The following is a 21,666-nucleotide window of genomic DNA, read 5'->3' on the forward strand; positions in this document are numbered from 1 at the left end:
CATCGGGGTTGGGAAGGTTTGGGTTGGTAGTTATAAGCTTGAGGGACCTCAAAGGATACCGGCTTTTGGGGTTCTCTCGGGGTTTAGGTTTGTAAAAATTGACGTAAGCTCTTTGGGTTTCGGAAGAAAAAAAAAAAGCACCCACTAACTATGACCAGATTCAATAAAGCACCCAAATTCATCCAAATTACAACATAATTAGTTGTTGGCGGCATAAAACACACAAACACACAAAAGATTAAAGAAAGCCTACAACAATTGCCACTGAAATTGTAAAAAATTACAACATACCTAGACCTATCCCTAACCAAATGCCCCTCAAATTGATCAATATTACTGCAATAATCGGACCATAATCCATCCCAATTGCTACGGTACCCGAGTTTCGTACTTTTATATCTTGTAGATAAGAAAAATTAATATATTGTGTAGTTTGGAATATTTTTCCTTCTGACGGAAAAAGTTTTATTAGTGTTCTTGTTTAAGCTTACATAAATTAATGTGGCCAAATTGCACGTGTTTGAACTATTTACAAATTAAATATAGATTATTAGAACCTAACATGCTTGTTGTGTTTAAAGCCATTATTTGCAGTTATCGAAATATTTTCTTGAATGCTTATAATGGTTCTACAACATCTTTGATTATAGTCACCCGTTTCAACTTACATCATATTTTGTATAGGGTTATTATCACTTTACCCCCTTAAACTATATTACTACTATCAGTTTACCCCCTAACGTTATCTTTTGGTCACTTTATCCCCATAAATAATTCAACTCAACATGTTAAGAATTTTTGGACAAAAATACCCTTTTATTTTATAACATTACTACATTGTTATCATCACTTTATTCGTTTAGATTATAGTGATACAATTACTTTAGTTCATAACATTATTTTCTAGGCATTTTACCTCATCGTTAATCTGACTAGTATGATCAAAATTTTTTTAAATATATTTACCTTTTTTTATATATAATTAAAAATAAAAAAGTTGGAATTGTTATTCTTCATTTTTTTCACTTTAAGAGATCGAAAAGAGTAGAAATAAAAGGGTTTTCTCAAATTTCTTTTTTTTTCACATTTATTAATACTAGGAAAAGAAAAAGAGATAGGAAAGAAGGAGACAAAAAATTAGATTTTGTAAAAAAAGAAAATAAAGAAAAGTCTAACATTATCGTATTACTTTAAGGTTGTCGAGATTAGGATGAGAATTTGGTGGTAAACAAAAAAGTGAAATAATTTTAAAATAATAAAGTATTTAATTCTTTTTATTTGTAATTTTTAAAAAAAGAATTGAACTCTCTCCCTCCACCTCTGACAGGTGCCGAACCTGTGCAATAATAATTACCTACTCAAGAAAAATACAGATTTTGTATATAGCGGCGAGCAGGGTCGAATCCACAGGGACTGGGGATAATTCATTTCTTCTAGAGTCCAGAGTATGGGAGGTTCTTGGATTAAATGCTAACTAAATAAATCAAGTGCAGAAAATAATTGATTAAAAGAAATAATTAAGAGAAACTCTAGCCAAGGGTACACTTCAGAAATGGTTCAGGCACTGATCATTGATGCAGAAATAATTCCAACATTTAGCAATAGATTAGTTATAGTTGTCATGCACGCGATAAACAACCAACCCTTCCTTAATTTCTCGATAGCTAAGGTACGACCGTTAGCTATTTCTCTAACCCAAAAAATAACCCTAGGTACGACCGTAGGATTTAATTTCTAGATTGCATTAATAATTAGAAAGACCCAATCCTAACCAACAAACACGCTACGAGGGTTTGTTTAAATTAGATCATATGCTCCCCTGACATAAACCCAATTACGCCAGTTGCTACTGAGGTAGAGATAACGAACAATTACGGATTCAATTACCCCTATTTAGCAAAAATAGCCTATATGAATAATTAATTATTGCGCACTAATCAATCATACACAAGGCCATAGCAATTAAAATCAAGGAACATATAAATACCAATAAATGAAGAAAATAATTAAAACAGATTCGATCTCACAGTAATTGTCGAACCAAATCGTCAGTTGTCCCCTTGACTAGAAAAGCTTAACCACACCTCATGAGAAAATCTCCCCGTTGGGGAATATTGTCGAATACCTGGCGTGTGTCAGAGGCCAGTCCAAAGAAAGAAAACTAGAACTAAACTAAAAAACTAAAACTAAAGCCCTAGATATCTTTTGCTTCTGTACGTTGTCCCCTTTTAAAGCAACAAAAGAAAGATGACTAAAAGCTATCTAGGTGGTCCCCACACATGTGGACAAAGCCTCCCAAGTACTTCTTGTTCCAAGTCTCTCTACGTTGCTTTCTTTTGAAGCCCAAATGACCAAATGCCTTTCACTAGCTTGTGGTCCCCCACCAATTCAAGGGCCTAAGGATTGAAGCCCTTAGAAGTCTCCATATTTTTCACAAAGTCCCTCCTTTTTGGTAGTTTTCTGCTTCATTCCTGAAATTGATTCCAAATACCAAATATGAGTAAATATCAGCAATTAACACAATATTTGTCAGGGATAGAAGGGAAAATTAATAATAAAAATACTAACAAATTATACCCTATCAACCTCCCCCTCCCCCTCTCCATCTTTCTATTTTTTTTCAATATTAATAAGATTGTCAAGAAAAAAGAAATTAATACTTTGACTTTTTTTTTGATACTAAAAAGGAGAAGAGTCACTCTAAATTTTTTATTATTTTTATTATGCAAAGAAGAGGGTATTTTCTTCTAAAGTTTTTTAACTTGCTAAGTTGGTTTATTGATAAGATAAATTGTCTAAAAAGTAACTCTAGGGGATAAATTGATAATGAGACTATATTTTATGGGGGTAAAGTGATTATAATTTTAAGGGTTAAACATGTCTTTTTACTTTAATTAACAAACTTCGTTAAGTTTGACCGTTAGTTTTAGGGGTAAAGTAACTAAAAGATAACGTTAAGGGAGAAATTAATAATAGCACTAAACGTTAAGGGGGTAAAGTGTCAACAATTTCAACTTGATTTTCATGCTTATATTCCTGTTTCTTTACCTAAATTTTCTTAAGTCATACTTTTTGAGCGTTTAAAATGCTTAATAAAAAGAAAAGTAATTGCACATAAAATAAGAAAAAGTATCTTTTTCTTGCATCTATTCAAATAATAGAATTACTCACAGTCACAATTAGAGGTAGCAAATCAATCCACTTAACTAAATTTATCCATATCCGCCCATGAATAGATGGGTATGGGTATGTTAAATTTTTGTATATGGGTATAAATGGATTACCCAATAATACCCATTTAATGTTTATTAAATGGGTAACCCATCAAACCCAATTAACCCATTTAGAATTCTCTTCCCCCCAAGTCTCTTCTTTTCCCCCACCTTTTTTTTTTCAAATTTTTAATTTTGTCATGATGTTAACTACTTTTGTTTCATTATTATTATTATTATTATTATTTATTGGTTTTATCTTATTATTTTATTTTCTTTTAGTTTGTTATCTTGCTCATTTTTTAGCATTACCAATTTATGATAAATTTTAGCATATTTTCTTATCTTTATAAAATGAAATTTTAAATTGATATATGAAAAAATGTTAGGGGTTCAAAATTTTTGGATTAAGTTTTTATATTAATTTTTATAGTACTTAGTTCAAATTTTTATATTCTTATTATTCAATTATTAAATAATAGGTAATTTTGTGACATAGAGTATAAATGAAAAAAAAATTGGTAATTAAGTTTATTGAACATTATAAGTAAATATTTAAAACTAATGATGGGTACAAAGAGTGATATAAATTGATAACTTAGTTTGCAAAAATGAATTTAAATGAGTTTACAAAAGGTTAAAATAAATGAGTTATAAATGAGTAATTGGGTTACCCAATTCATTTTTTAACTTACCCATACATACCCATCTAATTAAATGGGTATAAATGAGTTGATTCACTTATATCCATTTTACCCATTTTATCCGACCCAAACTCACCTAAGTCACCCATTTTGACACCTCTAGTCACAATCAAGAAAGATAATCACAACAAACAAATATCTTTCCATTGACACGGAAGTACAAACGCCCTTAAGTTGGAGGGCAAAAATGTATATTTAGAAAGATTACGGCACTATTCCTACGAATAACCCGCCAGCTTAACCCGTTAACCCGCCCAATCAATCGGGGACCCATTTTGCCGATAACCGACCTACGGTGTAGGACAAGGGGCTCGAACAGTCACTCCAACTCTCAAAATTTTCTGCTCCGACCCAACGGTCACTCAACACTCGGTGCTGAGACACCCGCCGACCTCCGACTGCCAATCACACTCCTTTCGCCGCCACGGCTACTGAGATTTTCAGGTTTGCATCTCTGTTTCTTATCTCTCACAAGCGAAATTTATACTGTTAATGTTCCTATTACTTTTATCTCAGTTTCTTCCTTCTGTTTTGCACGATTTAAGGCCACGTCCTAGATTGATTCGATCTCAGTAACCTTTTTTTCTGTTTCTATTTGTTAAAATTTGCAACTGAATTATGTTATCTTGGATACGATTAGTATAAATTGTTAATTAAAATTTGTGGGCCGTATTCTATTTTATTTACTTCTGCCGGTTTTTTTTTGTTTGTAAGAAATTAGGGGTTTTAATTGTGTTCTGATTTCCGTATATGAATTAAAATTTGGTAGAATTTTTAGCAACGGTCTTTTATGTAGTCTAGTTTTTAGTAATTCTTTGTTGTTAATCTGAAAGCTATTGTGATTTTGGTATGGTTCAAAGCCCAAATTTTGAGCTCCTTGATTTTAATTTTCATGCTGTACATCCTCGATATTTCTTGGAAACTTGAATGGTTCTGAAATTTTATTGGACAATGTTCTTTTAACTTCTGTCATTGTACTCTTAGAATTTTTTTTTTCTGCTTCTTTTTCTTTTTTTTCCCCTTTTTTCCCAGCAAAGATACCAACCATTACATTATAAGCTATTACTGGTTGATAGAACCTGCAATTAGGTTTCTTGGGATATATCCGCATTAAAGCTTATGAAAGTCTCTGTTTCGAGGAAGTTTTCACCTTGTAGATACAATGGACGAGATCATAATGATTCCAGCATGCAGAAAACATGCAAATTGACTGAGACACAATGATTATCATTACTTTCAAATGTTAAGATATTTTTCCTTGGAATTTTTTAATTTAGGCCTTTGAAGTTGGTTTTCATTTGGCCCATTCTATCTGCACTCACATTGATATATGTGGCTGCTTTTGCATTTGTCCAGGATGTCATCAGGAGTTAGTCAACCAAATAACATTTCCAAGGTATGTCTGGCATGTAATATGCTGATAATTATGATATTACTTAAGGTCCATACTCTGGTCTTATTTCTTTGACAAAGAAACTATTAATGCCACAAATCATGAATATGCAATTCAGAAGGAGCAATTGATGCATAATTGAAAGTCAGTTGACAAATATAAGGCTCATTATGTTGGAATGCTATATAAGTTTAGTACAAGATCTGTTTTCTGTTTTCCCTTAAGTTTTCATGGTGTATCAGTGCTTGATACAGTTAATTGTAGCACTTCCACTTTCTCCATGTGTGGTTGTGAAGTATGTCAAGAGTTGTGTATGTGATGTTTTTGTTTCATTGTTTTAATGTTTGTGTACCATATACTGTGCATTCATGGTTCATTTGCGGCTATTAGAAGCTTTAAACTGTGACTCTTTTCTTAGTCTGAATCCTTGTTCTGTATCTAATCACTTTTAACTGATGCATTGTTGATTGGTTCCTTTCAGGTCCGTCTACAACGAGACCCATTTCTTAATGAACTCACCAACATGTTTGAGTGCAGCAGAGAAAAGGGTTCTGTCTGGGTGACACTTAAATATTGTATGTCTTTTTTACTTTTTTATCCCTTTGTTTTGCCTGATACACCTCCTTTCTTTGCCAATATCTTGGTTTAGTCTTCCCTGCTCTTCTCACGTTTGGTATCGTTTATAATTGTTTTGTTGCATGCTGTTCTAATCTTTTGATGTGCATTGAATTTACAGCCTCTGACAAGTCTAAGCTCCAGAGGAATAAGATGAAGACTGCTGGGGAGAAAATTGAGTACAAGTGTCTTATTTGAGCTACAGATGGCAAATCGACTATATCTACTATGGTAAGCACAGTTACTTTTACCTGTTTTAATTTCGGATTTTGATTTATTTGTTGATTTTTCTTGCTTTTTCTTTTTTTGTGGTTTGATTGGTGGACCTCGAGTCTCCTCCCCATAATTGCCTCAAGGAATAAGAAGGGAAAATTGAATAAGAAGACACATTTTTTTATTGAAAGCTGCTGACTTCTATAATTGAAAAGTCGGTTTTACTACAAAGTTGAAACTAGGAAGTTTGTTGCATCCAAAAATATAAAAAGTGGAAATATACAACTAGTTAAGCTAATAGCCATTTTCTGAGTTCCTCGCTCTATGGTCTCTCAAGAAAGTAATGCAACTAACTAGCAATGACGGAGTTAAGGGGGCTGATGGGGCCATGGCCCCCCCTAAGTTTTGAAAATTTTAATTTATAGTGTGTAAATATGTGTCAAATAAAGTGGGCCCCCTAATTTTTTACAATTTTAGTTTTTATTATGAGAGTTTATATATATATATATATATATATATCTATAATTAAAGTTAATATTTGATTTTTTTAGATGTCATATATTTAAATGGATGGAAATTATTTTGAACATAGCATATTAAGAAAATTTTGGCCCCCCTAGAAAAAAAATCCTGGCTCCATCACTGCTAACTAGCACTTTGGGAAGATGATGCTTTAAGGAGAATGAGTTAATAATCTCTTCTGGTCTTGGAATCACAATAGCAAAGGTGGATTTGTCAAGTCCAAAATGGGGTATCTTTGTTGGTAATAAAATTCACTTGAGGGTCAATTAAATAATTGCATGAGAATGCATGTTTGATGAAACATTCTGTTTGGGATTTCTTTTAGTTTAGGTTCATGCTGGAGCTTAGGTCAATGGAAAGCGAGGCAAAATTATAATAGAAACATTTTTGGCTGCCATATGATGTTATGTTCATGCTTACTCTATTAGCCATCATGGTAATTCTTCGTAAGGTTTAAAAGACAAACTGAGGACAGGAAGCAGGCAAAGATGATGTTTGAAGCAGTTGGAGATCAGGTTAAGTAGGCCAAAAGTGATAAATAAAAGGACGCAATGGGATTGGCTTTATTTGAGAAATATCTGCTTATAAAGTAGTAGAGGTTTGGAGGACTTCTAAGTTGTTCCAGCCTTGGTAGCTTTATCAGAGAACTGTAGTGGGGCTGGCATATTTCTTTTCTACTTGAAGCAGCAGATGATTATCGTTGGGTTTCCTTTTTTCCCTTCTTAAAGGAATAGTTAAGCAGTATATGATTAGAGAACATAGTTGAAGAGAAAAGAAAGGGCTGACAAATCATCGTGATGCATCCTTCAGCGTTTGAGTGGATCATGTTAAGTGATGAAGCCTGATAACTCTGCATCTATGGAAGTCAGAATATCCTGGCAACTCCCATAAACAAGAATAGGCATTAGAACAAGTGCCAATAAGCATGACTACTGATGAAAAGACACTGGAGAAGTTTTTCTCAAGTCCTTTTGCTCGAATCCTAGCAGTTATCCCTGCTAATGTGCAGTTGAGTTGATTACTTGCACTGATAAACGTTTTTTTTTTAATATGACTTCCTGGGTAATTGTTCCTTTGTTACTAGTTCAGATATTTTGTCATTTTGGTCAAATTGTTACAACTTTTCTTCCAGAGTGATCTTTACATTTATGCATGGGGCATCTTAGGTTGGGCAAAAAGATTACCAGCGTTTCCAAGCTTCATTACCATCTTAGAGTACGTTGACGTTGAATTCTTATGGACTAGCCGTGTGATGAATTTGACATATCCTTCAATAATTCCTTTGCATTAGTTAGCAAATATTTATGCTCATCCAAAAATAATTTTCGAGGCATTTTCCACCTGCGTTCTTTGCCATCTTAACTCGTTTATAGACTAATGCTTCCACGGCCTGCATGCAGTTAATCAGAGTTTGCATCTAGGTTGATGCACTTCATTAATTTGCTAGTGCTAGGCAATCAATCAAATTGAGGGAAGGATATTTTCAATCGTTATCTGCAATCACAAACACGACTTATATAACTTGTTGAACAAGTGAGGGAAGGATACTATCAGGTCAGCGGATTGTGTTGGACTCCTTGCCTTCGTCCGCACCTGAGGCAGCGAAAGAAGCTTTTGGGAAAGCATTTTTCTGCACTGTATTTTTCTTAAAATTTACGAATTACGAATAATTGATGAATTCAACTGGGTTCGCTTAATGACGTTGAACAAGAAATTCGCAAGGTGAAATTGAAAATTTGAGAGTACGAGAAAAAAGAGGATAGTCTCACGCAAATAACTATTGTGGAAGGAGGTCAATGTGTGTCATTTTCTGGCAGACGGTAGAAACCAAGGCTTGATCCTGAGGAATCAATGCTCGCGATCCCTTTGTCCCCGAGAAATGGCTGGTCCAGCGGCCGATTGGAGAAGCAAAGGAAGGTGCGACATGCCCAAGATGATGGCAGGGAAACAGGCCACGATAAAGGTGGCAATGTGAGCCCACTTAAAGCTTGATTGAAGCGAAAGTCCAATTGCTGTGCCAAAAGATATCATCATCGTGACTATAGCGATAAACAAGATAAATAGACCTCTGACAAAAGTCTGGGGAAGTGACTCCAGAAAATCTTCTTCTGTATATCGCGACGTTTGAACCGAAAGGAACATAAGTAGAGAAGCTGCAGAGTTTGCCAAGGATATTGTGTTTGATACTAAAAATACCATGAACAATTTATTCCTTGCAAGAATTGCAACGCCTGTGGCATTATCATTGCCACCGGGTACGGTGATCACAGCAGCAAATGAAACTGTTGCTACCAGAGCACCTACCACCATACACGAGTTTGATGTATCCTTCATCCATTCCTTCGCATCCTTTAGCAAATCTTTGTGCTCATTGAAGAATAATTCTCGAGGTGTTTTGTCGTCTAAGTTCTTTTCCGTCTTTAACTCTTCATAAACTAATTCTTCCACAGCCTGCATGCAGTTAATCAAAGGACTTGTCTAGGTTGGTGCACTTCATTTGCTAATACTAGGGAATTAATTTTGTAGAAAAACTACCATCATAAACCAGAATGCAAAAATTATGACTATGATGTTAATTAACATAAAGTTTTGGGTCAGCTATCATGCTTTTTGATGCCACATTTTATTTTGAGGAAACACTACTTGTCCTATTATTTCAAAATTCAGTGGATTCATCGAGACAAGTATCATTATAAAACATGGACCAAAAATAGGTCTATAACTAAAAGCGTGGCCCCCAAAAAAAAAGTCCAAAAATGTTTAGAAATGTGATGGGTGGCTAAAAGTTAAAGGGGTATGTCTAAGTACACATGCATCTTATATGGAAAGTAAAGAGCATTTTGCAGACGGTTTTGAGATAGAATTACAAAAACAATGCATTACTTACCCTAAACCATTGGAATTCTTGCTGCATCTGAAATGCAGGACCTGGGATAGATTGGAGTTGAAGTGTAGGAGCCAATTTTGCTGCCAAATGAAGAGAATTGTTATTCCCTTCAAGTTTTAAATCCGCATACGCCTTAGTATTCTTTCCAATGTAAGCGATCAAGTAATTAAATATCTCCACTCGGCGATGCTCAATAGCTACATGCAACAACAAACGTCCGGTGCCGGTGGCTGTGGCTGTGTCGGCATCTTGACCCTCATGCCACTTCCGATGTCTAGAGGTTGTGCCTGGATATTCAGGCGGATTCGAACTTGCGGTGGGTGTGTCTGCATGTTGAGTGGCATCATTCCACGGCACACTTTTGCGGGGTTTGTCTGCGTACCAAATTAGATCAGGAAAAGCTTTTAGACACTTTTCTACAAGTTCAAATACTCCATTCTCCACCGCTAAGTGCAATATTGCAGTGCTATTCTCAGGGATGAAGAAATCCTGAACGAAGTCCATTTCTTTCTCTTTCTCTTTCTCTTGCTCTTTCTTTTGTAACTCATTACATACAAACTTTACAAGTCTAACTGCACGCACGTGGCTTTGCTTTATGTCAGACATCTCTCGTATTCCTGCGACGAATAGAAAAGACAAGACAAGTAACGTAAGCACGCGCAAGTTTTACTTTTGTATTGAAGACTATTTGGAAAAATATTTTAAGAATAATGGTCTAGTACTTAATTTTTTGTGATCTAGGAGTGCTCGGCTACATTGAAATAAGTATTCATTAACTGTAAAATAAAATCAATATCGAGAATATTCAAAAAAAAAAAAAAAAACTGACAGGTGAAAAAAGTATTCAATGCATGAAGTTAAAGATTTAAAAAAGGTGTTAAAATCTAATAAACCTCCTGTCTCTCGCCACTGGTACTACCACCGCATCGCCGCCATGACTTTTCTATTTCCTCTTCTTTTTTTTTTTTCCACTTCTTCGTTTTTATTCTCTAATTTCTTTTTCTTTTTCTTTGCATTTCTATGTATTTCATTTATTTTTTTGCTGTTTCCACTTCCCTCTATTGTACAATAAAGCTTCAAGTGGAATTATGGCAGCGACAACAGTGGTGTGGCGGCTTCTGCCACCGACACCCATCGCTGGCTATCACCATCCGGTGGTAGAATTTCTCCAGAAAACCATGTGAGATGATGATTGTTATGTAGTCTGCTATTCCATCGTGCCTACGTCCTATGTTATGCTTCAATTATGTAATATTGAAGTTTATTGGACAAAAGGCTTTGTCGCTATATGGTGTCCGCGCATCCTCCAATCCAAGAAACCAACTAACTAACTACTAAGAAACCAAAATTTAAAATAAAAAATTGGGAACATTTTTGCCTATGACTTATTTCAGCACCTACAGCAAGATTCAATCACTTTTCTTATACAAAATAATTTGGTATATTTTAATAAAATTTAGCTATGTCATATGATTTTCTACCTATAACATAATATTCAATATAATTCTAGATAAGAGTCTTTGTTAGACTTTTAATGTAGATTTAGATGATTGGCTTTGTACGGAAACTTTAAAATTTAATGTTTAAATGTGGATTTAAAAGTAATAGTTAATTCTCTCTTTTCAAAACTAGAGTTTGATTATTTGCACAATACCATGGAAAAGGGCTTTTACGTAAAAATGTAACAGTGATGACTAAAGAAACTACACCAATGAGCAAAAAAGTATTATTTCTGATGCCAAATTATGAGGTTCGTTTTATCCGTTGGACAAATATTAGGGGAGGTAAACATAATTTGGATAAACCTTAAGAAAGGTAAATGTAATTAACTCAATTTATAAAAGAGTATTCTGGGGCCTTCAGAAATGCATTTGTACTACTGATCCAAGCATTAGTTTTAACGGTAATTAACGTGAAGGGGGCATTTGGTAAATGTCTTGTCCTCTAAGGGGTTTGACTGTTATACGGTCAAGTTACAGGATAGATTTGATAATTTGGTTAAACCTCACAGGATGCAGACGCAAATTAGATTAATAAACGGAGATAAAGTAGACACAAAATTTCCAAACCTGTAATGAACTTGCCCATATATTTAGTGAATGAAGCTGCTGAGCATCGATTTGTTGAATCCTCGTCGTCAACTGGTACCACTAAAGATTAACGGAGAATTAGAATAAAATCACAAAAATTGGAACTAATAAACTGAAGAACTACCTATCGCATATCAATGTACTTGACACTAATGAATTTCAGCCACAAGAAAGATAGAAATCCTATACTACAGTAATGAGCTGGAAATGAAAGAATTAACTTTTACGTCGCAAATTTTACTTATGAAAGCATATACTTAAGAGAGTGTGTGTGTGTGTGTAAATATATACATGTATATGTATATTGTATATATAGAGACATTGTCTAAGCAAAATGAAATATCAGACGTGGAATATAACTTAAGCGAACCAGAAATTCTAAGGATGATGATTCGAAAAGGAGTACTTACAATCATACATCCAGGATATCGATGGAGAAAGTTTGTTTCCACTCCGGAATGCTCTAGGCTTCATTGCAAGTACATGAAGTATGGACGTTCCTTCGGGATTTTTTTTAAGAGCTAATTCCGGATATCTCATAAGGATACGCAAAGCAGTATCTGTAAAAGAAATCTATGATCATTTTAGATTCTTTGGTTTAAAAGAATTTTATAGAGGCAATTGAGCTTGTTCAAAAAGTTTTTGTTATCTTTGAGGCAAGGATGGAAATGGAGGCAGGAAGCGCCACCACCCCGTGTCCTGGAAACTAATCTACGTTTTCTCCTCTAATTAAAAATTGAAGGATTTAAAAAAAAAAAAAAAGGTTATTATGAATTAGAAATTTTGCACAATAACTTCATAAGATTGCCACACATATATGTATAGAGCTTATCTGTACGGCGGCCAGGCTCACCATATGACCCCGAAGCAGTGATTGCCACAATGAGATCGGGAGCTGAAGCATCCGTGAAGGCATTGCAAAGATCACTTCTCACATGGTAACGAGGCAAATTTTCTTCCCGACTAACTAGGTACAGATATTCCACCATTTTCTTGCTGTTTGACGGTTTTCGCCATTTAGCAGCATAGAAGATGGGAGTTTGATTGTTCACATCCCCAAGGTAAGGCAAATCTGAGTTCTTCTCCACCATTGCTTTGGCAGCCCCCACATTTGCAGCTAAGGCCACGTGATGAAGAGCAGTTCGGCCAAGTTGGTCTCCGACTTCAAGCTGCTCCTCAGCTAACATCCCCACAAGCTTCCGCACAAACTCCGACCGGCCACAGCTAGCCGCCACATGAAGGGCTGTCATGCCAAGGTTGGAGATTTTTGCGGTCTTTGCATTTTCATTGTAATCAAATTGGCGACAAGCTTTTTTCCAATTTCCTTCCATTGCTGCTCTGTAGAGTTTTGGGAGTTTGGTTGTATCAGCTTTAGCAATTTGCTGATCCCCTTCCCTTGCTGCTTCGCCGACTGCCACCAATATTGTGGGTGCCAATTTTATGCATTGACATGAAATTTTTTAGTTTTATGCATCGACATGAAACTCCAAGAAAGATGCACAAATTTGAGTACTATTTCATTACTCTTTATAATAATATCTTATGCAAGATTAATTTACGAACGCTAATACCTAAAATGATCTGTATTCCGGCCTTAAAAAGTATGGCTGAGCCTATCTTTCTCCAGAAGTTTTGTGGAGTTTGAACTCAATTAAATAGGATTGGCAATAAGCCACAATTAAAGAAAGGTGGGGCCTAGGTTTCTATTCCATTTCTCACTTCACAGTCTGAAAAAAATATAAGAGCACAAGGTTATGATCGGATGTGGTATAGACCAACGAAAATTTACAGAAAATTAGCAATCAAAACTTAGACAGGTAACCTGAATGAATAAATTTATGAAGCTTTCATTTATAAAACTCTAACAAAGCACCAAAAATAAAAAATAAAAAAAATTCTTACCTTGTAGCATCCTCTTACGAAATCTTTCGTCGCGGAGCATATCGAACGCGGGGTCGTCCGCCATCGCACTACGCAAAGCGGTGTCCACCACGATTTCCGCCATCTTTGGTCAGCCTTTCTTTAATTTGCTTGTGATAATCGAGGCTCAAGTTTTAGACTAATTTATATCTAAAAAAAGTGGGCATTCCTTGTGTTACTCCCAACTACTGTGACATTGTTAGTAATGATCTCTTGAGTCTTCCAAAGGCAAAAAGTACTCTCCAATGGGCAATTAATGTTGAAGCACACAAGTGCTTTTAATTTTGTCTGGTCACACTGGGCATCTTCTTTACATCTTTCTCTTTTTCTTTTTGTCTTTTTAGTGTTCTTGATGTTTATGGATGAAAGGATTGGTAAACATCCATCCAAGATGATGAATTATTCCAACATAATCAGAACTGTTCTTATTAGCTTAATTACCGTTCGCCTACTTGTTAGTGAGCTTTCTTGTGAAAATGGTACCGATTGAGGAAATCACATATGATTAGGTAATGAATTGATGTCCGGCATACGTGGAACCCAAAAAAAGATGTAGATCTATGAAGAATGTTACTCATTTGAATATTGTGCGAAATAAGTTGAAATTTCTCAGAGTGACAAAAAGATTATTTGGGTGTACAAAGATTAAATTTATGTGATCATTGTCTCTAAACTGCAGTATTGACGTCTTTACTAAGTGTGCATTGAACTTTAGAGACAACGGACGGAATAAATGGTACATTTGCTCCCTTTTTTTTTGGGGGGGGGGGGGAATTGACCAGAATGAATGGTACATTCGTTTCTCCTTCTTTTCATTGGGGCCTATGGGCAGCTAAAGAAGCTTTGGTGAATTATCAAGCAAGACGCCATAAGCCGCACGAGTTAAGAAAATTAATCTAATACAGCGAAGACGCCTCCCATCTGGTGGTGGCTTGAGCAAAAGATGTAAAGAAATGGAAGAAACTATAAAAAAAGCCAATAAAAAATGGTTGGAGTCCTTCCAATTTGGCGGCTGGCAAATTCACATATTATAATTGAGGAGGGTTCCTAATACTAATGACAAAAGCAATGGTAATAATAATTTCTAATGCTGACTAGCGAGCATTTGTCAATATATTTAAATTACATATAACTTGTCATGTAAACGCACATACTTATATTCATTATATCCGTACATTAGATATTTTCTCTTAATTAATTATTGGCAAAAAAAAATAAACACTCTTAACGAGTGCTCAGGCACTGTTTGCCAAACGATTATTATTAGTATCACTGTTGCACTGTTATTTTCTTCTACAAAAACCCAACATAGCTTTCCAATTTTTTTTTTTAATTTCAAAGCTTATATCTCAATAACTCAAACAAAAGTGAATGGAATGACAATAATGTTCTGTCTATATCATCAACTAGGTTTGATACCATTCCTGATCTAATATCTAAACTTTATTTCGTGCCATTTTAGTTCAATTAACAAAAAACTGAAAGTGCAAAAGAAAAAGTTTAGCCTGGCTACTGAAGTGACAAAGGAAAAAAGGAAAAGTAAAAAATGAGAGAGAGAGAGAGAGAGAACTTTAGCTTCTCACTTCTAGTGTGACATTCGTAAAGTTTAAGGTGTAATTTGTGGTCAAATTGGAGTACCATGATTTAAGGATTCACGAATCAAATATATTCTGAAAACTCAGACAATATTAATTTGTGGTCAAATTATGTCATTACTTTTATATACTCAGATAATATTAATTCATGAATACTTCTAAGAAAAACAATTCATAGATCGGGTGCAAGTAGAGTTGGGTATCTTTCTCCAAAACTCGGATTAATCCAACCTAATTGACTCTAGTAGCTGCTGTAAAGAAGATTTTTTTTCACCATAGGACAATCAAAGTATGTAATTGCTCTGATTAACTAAAGCTTTGCACTGACCTAATTAACAAATTAATTCATTTACGCATAATCTGAATGAACAAATTTAGTAAGCTTTGATTTTAATATCTTCCAAAAAAGCACAAAACACTACTAATTCTTACAACCTTTGTCCTTAATAAGCATCACTGGGTTGCGGAACATCCTAATGTCATACTTCATCTTGATAAATTATGGTTTTATTTTTTCTTTGATCACCCTTTCTTCTTTATATTCATGATAATCGAGTTGACGTCTAGACAGATTTATAGCTAAAAAATAAAATTGAATATTTCATGGCAGGGTATCTTTTTTTCTTTCTTGAATTTGGATGATAATGATCGATGAACATCTTCAGTTTCTTCACTTCTAAGTCAGCTTTATTGTGACAATTGGTACGAAAGAGAGAATCACATGGGACTTAAAATTATTAGATAATGGATTAGTTTCTTATATTCTAGGAACTTAAAAATGGGTGGAATAATGTATCAAGATGTCAAGAATTGTTATTGCATGTTTTATTTGAAAATTATGCATCATAAGTCAAAAAGTTCTCGAGTAAAAGAATTTGTTTTGGCGTACAAACCATTGAATTTGTAGTAAATGTAAGTGATGATTGTCTATAATTTAGTTGAGACTGTCCACAATATTGATCTTATTTGATAAGCGTGGAATAAAATTTAGAGACTTTAAACAAAAGTAAATTTGCTCTTTTTGTCGTATTGACTGGTTTCAGCAATGCAGCTTCCTTTCTTGGTGCTCTCCCTTTCTTTTGTCTGGGCACGTAGGAATTGGAATTGGCGGATTGTGAAGAAAGACAAGAAAGCTGCATTTATAAGATAATAAGAAAAATTAATCTATTGTGTAGTTTGGAATATTTTTCTTTCTGACGGAAAAGTTTTATTAGTGCTCTTGTTTAAGCTTACATAAATTAATGTGGCCAAATTGCATGTGTTTGAGCTATTTACAAATTATATATCGATTATTAGAACCCTACATACTTGTTATGTTTAAGGCCATTATTTGTAGTTGTCGAAATATTTTCTTGAATGCTTGGATGGACACGGGTCGGATATCCACCCCGAACAAAAAATGGTTGACTCGATTCTAATATATCATATTACTATTTTTTTTTATCCTAATCCGCTCCGCTTGTCTTCGAGTATCCGAAGAAAAGGTACAGATCATAGGGTGCTCGCCCCTAATACCAATGAAAAAAATGACAGCTTACCAAGAAACATAGCATTGAATCCAAAGACGTCCTAGGTTTAAGAAATTCTTTGGGCACCAAATGCATGGCCCTCCACAATCCTAACAAATGCTAGATTACACATCCTGCTTCAATACTAGTCATTACTTTTAACGAGTTCAAAAAGAGTGAAAAACCAAGGTATAACAGAACTAAACATGCAAATTTCACCAATTTCAACAAACTTCTACATTCCTGAAGCAATAATTCAGTCCTATGCTAAAGGGCCAACGTTAATAATCCCTCCTAAACAAATAAACAAACATGCTTGAAGCATTTATTCTTACACATTAAAGTTAAAAAAAAAAAAAAAAAGTAGTAATATTGGAGGTATGGAGGGGGTGCCTCAGATAGAAATTAGAATAAAAAGGTGGCATAAGCTCTCAAGCCTGGCGTAGGCAAAAGCTCTCGAGCCTTTTTATGTGTCATCTTAGACATCTAGAAATTTTATAAATAACAAGAAATTCGTGCAAAAAATCTAATAAAGCAATGAAATCGGAATAGCAGAATACAATCAAAGTTTTCAACTTTTCAATGAACAAGCATCAGAAACGAAAGAACTCAAGCTACTAGAGTAGAATTAAACCAAGATCGAACCACTAATAAGACAAAAAAGAGCTTGCAAGTGAATTGGCGACGCTAATTCCGCGAAGTAAAATTAGCAAAAACATCATCAAAATTTTCAACCTTTCAAAGGAAAAAATAAAAAACCAACGAACAAAATGATCAAGCTATTGGAGTGGAATTCAATCTAGACCCAGAACATGTTTTCTCAAAAAAAAAAACAGCAGATGAAGGACAGGCGTTTTGCAGCTTTTGCTTGAGGCTTGAGGAATCGAAGGTCTCTGTTGAATCTTCTGCAGGTAAAGGTCTCTGTTCAAAACAAATTTCTTGAGGTTTGAGTTTTGAGAATCTTTTGCAGCTTTCTTAAGTTGAGGCAAAACAAAAATTGAAGAGAAGGAGACTAGGAGATAGGGTGAGTGTGGGCTATTGGCTGAAGAGTACAGAGAGAGTTTTGGAAAGTGAAATGAAATCGATGGATTCACTTAGGTTTTAGGCTTCATTTGGATAGGGAGAAAAGGACAAAAAAGAAAGTATTCAAAGAGAAAGGACGGTCATTTCTTTCATTTGGGAGTATAACAAGACAGAAGAGAAGTGAAATGAATGGATAAAAGTCTCTCTCCAATTGTTGAAAATTTTTCCTACCAAAAGTGGGAAGAAAACGATGGAAACTTGTTGGGCACCAAAAGATATTTTTAATATGATAAGTTTGTCCTTTAAAAGCTGATACAAAAATTCATTATTTCCAATATATCTTAAAATTGATTTCTAAAAGCACTACAAAGCTTTCTCGGTCTTGTGTCCTGTACTTTCAATACTTCCAACAAGTTGAGAAAACTTGGATTTCTTCCGTTCTTCACCCATAATTCACCAAACAAAAGGTATTTATTTAACTCAATCTCTCTATCTTTCTTTGCTCAGTTTTCTCTAGAAAATTGTGAAAAAAGTATTTTTTTTTTTGTAGATTCTTATTGTTTATATTCTAAATTTTTTGTTCATTTTCTATCATAAAATTCTTGTCGGTGAACTCTTGATTTTTATATTATTGATTTGTGATTATATCTTGTATGGTTATGGTACATGACAGCTTTAGTGGTGATAAATGAATATGAAATTTGAATGCATACAATCTATTTGTTTATTTGCCTATGTAAGATTCAAATTGTAAAATGATCCATCTAGAGTTCATAAACAATATGTTAGCCTCTTTTTATTGTAATAATGCATCTTTCTTTGAAATGATTAAAAAGATGATGATACTAGAAGTATTATTTTGAATGGTGGCTGATCGTCAAAAACAAAATTAGGTCTAATAAGATGGTGGTGATATGACAATAGAATATATCATAGTTTGTTACGTTAGTTGATATCAGTAAATCTCCTAGGCTATAGCAGTTCTATTTATAGTCATAGAGGTGTCCCTGGCTGAGACCAAAATGAAGACATGCAAAAATCAAATGCTTGATCAACTTAATTTAGAGCATGAAGAATTTTTCAATAAAGTTTGAGTAGACAAAATGATATTTATATCTCAGTATCTTCATTTAAAAACATCTTTATTTATTAGGATGTTGCATTATTTTTATTATTTACTGTAAATTATGGCAACACTTTAAAAACATTACTATTAGAAAATATTTCTTTTTATATTGATATTTAGAATTTTAACATTGTATTTGATAATGACTCCATAACCTTTGTAAATAAATAAAATCTGTTTTTTAATTATCTATTCATTCGTAAATTTAGTGTTCTAATACAAACATTTTTAGATGGATAAGGAACAAAATGAAGTTGATGGAGAATATGACATTCAACAAAGGAAGCGACAATTGGTTGCTACTGAGTTTATCACTAATGTTTCAGCTTAGCAAGTGGTAAACCTGAGTTTCAACTTACCAAACTAAAGCTAAATAATAGACAGTTGAGCAGCTGATAAAGCTAAATAAGATCTCATCAGGATGGCAGAGTAAATTCCCAAAAAGAGGGAGTTTTTAAATTAATTTCCCAAATGGTGGTGATTTTTGAGTCACTTCCCAAAGGGTAAAAAACGTATCCAAGGTATGCGTTCTTCAAAATAAAAATGCAATTTTCAAATACGTTATTTTAATTTTTATAAATTTATTTAAATAGGGAAAAATGGTTAAATAACGCATTAATTAAATGTGCTATTTTGAAAAAGTCTCATATCATGAATTTGTTTTTTGGCCTAAAAACCTATTTCCGAAATACGTTTATTAATAAAAAAAAAACTCATTTAGAAAATGAGTTTTTTAGCATATCTAGGAGTCTATCTACTCCCCGGTGCTAAGAACTTCATTAGGGCATATAAACTCATTTCCTCTCAATCCCTCTTAATCTCTTTCTACCCTAACTTCTTCAGGTGCCAAACAAAACACACTACCCATTCAATTTTTTCGTACATCTTATCCCACATTCACAGCCAACGTAAGAGCAAGGGTGGTGATTGGGAGACTGCTGAGCTAATTAGGCATATTGTTAGGTAATACTTAAAATTTCGAATTTAGGGTTTATGAAATGGATGCATTTAATTAAGTAACTAAATAAACTAATTAAATTACCTGCAAGTATTACTTTCACATAATTAATTTATGTTTAATACAAAACCTACCAGTTTCCCTTTCATAAAAATATGAGTGTAATACTTTTTGAATTTTACTTACAACCATTTGTATATTTAATATAAATTAAATGATTCAGAGTAAAATGCTCATAAATAGCTATTACTTTGTTCGTGTAATAGAGGAAACCCATAAAGAGCTGATATGTTATGGCAATTTTTTTTTTTTAACTTTCACGTATTTAATTTATGTTAAATATAAAACCTACTAGTTTTCCTTTCGTAAAAATATTAGTATATCATTTTTTAAAGTTTACTTACAAACATTTATGTATTTAACATAAATTATATGATTCAGAGTAAAATGCCTATAAATAGCTAGTACTTTATTCATATAATAGAAGAAACCCGTAAAGAGCTAGTAAAAAGTGGATAATTTCTTTTTTTACTTTCACGTATTTAATTTAGGTTAAATACAAAACCTACTAGTTCCCATTTCGTAATAATATTAGTGTAACACTTTTTGAATTTTACTTATAAACATTTATGTATTTAATATAAATTAAATGATTCAAAGTAAAATACTCATAAATAGCTAGTACTTTATTCATATAATGGAAGAAACTCGTAAAGAATTGGCATGTTATGGAAAAAAAAATTTTACTTTCAAATACTTCATTTATGTTAAATACAAAACATGCTAGTTTTCCTTTCGTAAAAATATTTGTGTAACGGCTTTTGAATTTTATTTGCAAATATTTATGTATTTAACATAAATTAAATGATTCAGAATAAAATGCCCATAAAAACCTGGTACTTGGCTCATGTAATAGAGAAAAGCCATAAAGAGTTGGTACTTTATGGGATATTTCTTTTTTTAAAAATATTTAATTTATGTTAAATAGATAACCTACTAGGCATTTCTGGTCAATATCAAAATCATATATCAAGAATACCTAAAAGATACTACAACGACTTGATGCGATTTACATGCATGCAAGAGAATCGAAGTCCAGCAAGAAATTTGTTTTATTATTCACCTTGTGGGAATGCATATGCAATTGTTTTAGAAATTTGTTTTGTCCAAATATTCTATTTATGGGAACAAGAAAGCTAATTTTTGGACTTTGATTTACAAATTGAAAGGGCAAATATGTAAAGTTGTATTCTCATAAAATCCTTTCTTTCCATATCTCTCCAACTCTCAAATAAGAGAAAGATATTTCTTTTCTTTTCTTTCCTTTCATTAAACTCCCAAACGAAATATGCATCTTTTCCCCTCTTTTCCTTTCTTTCCTAAGCTATCTTTTCTTTTCTTTTCTTTTCTCTTCCTTCATAAACTCCCAAACTAAGCCTTAGGGTTAATAACTTAAGAAAATTATAAAATTGCTCCTATATTTTTTAATATTTGTATAAGATACCCTCGAATTGGGTACATGCAGGTTTTTATTTTTATGATTTGTATCCGTATCCGAATATTACGGATACCCGACCGTCATTTGCTCCGATGGAAATCGGATCGGATCCTAAATTTTGATATGAATCGGATCGGATCTCATGAATTTTCGGGTTGATGGGTTTTTTTGCCCTTCCCTAATGCTTATAATGGTTCTACAACATCTTTAAATTATAGTCACGCATTTCAACTTACATCATATTTTTTATAGTTTTTCATGTCAACAATTTCAACTTGATTTTCACGCTTATATTCTTATTTCTTTAACTAAATTTTCTTAAGCCATACTTTTTGAGCGTTTAAAATACTTAATACAAAGAAAAGTAATTGCACATAAAACAAGAAAAAGGATAGTCTCCAT

General features: G+C 33.5%; 1 protein-coding gene across 1 annotated transcript; it reads right to left on the reverse strand.

Annotated features, from left to right (window-relative positions):
* Positions 1–8,448: 8,448 nt before the first annotated feature.
* LOC113750361 (ankyrin repeat-containing protein NPR4-like) lies at positions 8,449–10,152 on the reverse strand. The gene is made up of 2 exons (XM_027294349.1): positions 9,547–10,152; positions 8,449–9,110 (listed from the first exon to the last, which is right to left on the reverse strand). Exons 1-2 carry the CDS (start codon positions 10,150–10,152, stop codon positions 8,508–8,510), a joined length of 1,209 nt encoding a protein of 402 aa, XP_027150150.1. The 3' UTR covers positions 8,449–8,507.
* Positions 10,153–21,666: the final 11,514 nt, after the last annotated feature.

Source organism: Coffea eugenioides, chromosome 10, assembly GCF_003713205.1.
Source record: "Coffea eugenioides isolate CCC68of chromosome 10, Ceug_1.0, whole genome shotgun sequence".
In the NCBI taxonomy this organism is placed as follows: Eukaryota; Viridiplantae; Streptophyta; class Magnoliopsida; order Gentianales; family Rubiaceae; genus Coffea; species Coffea eugenioides.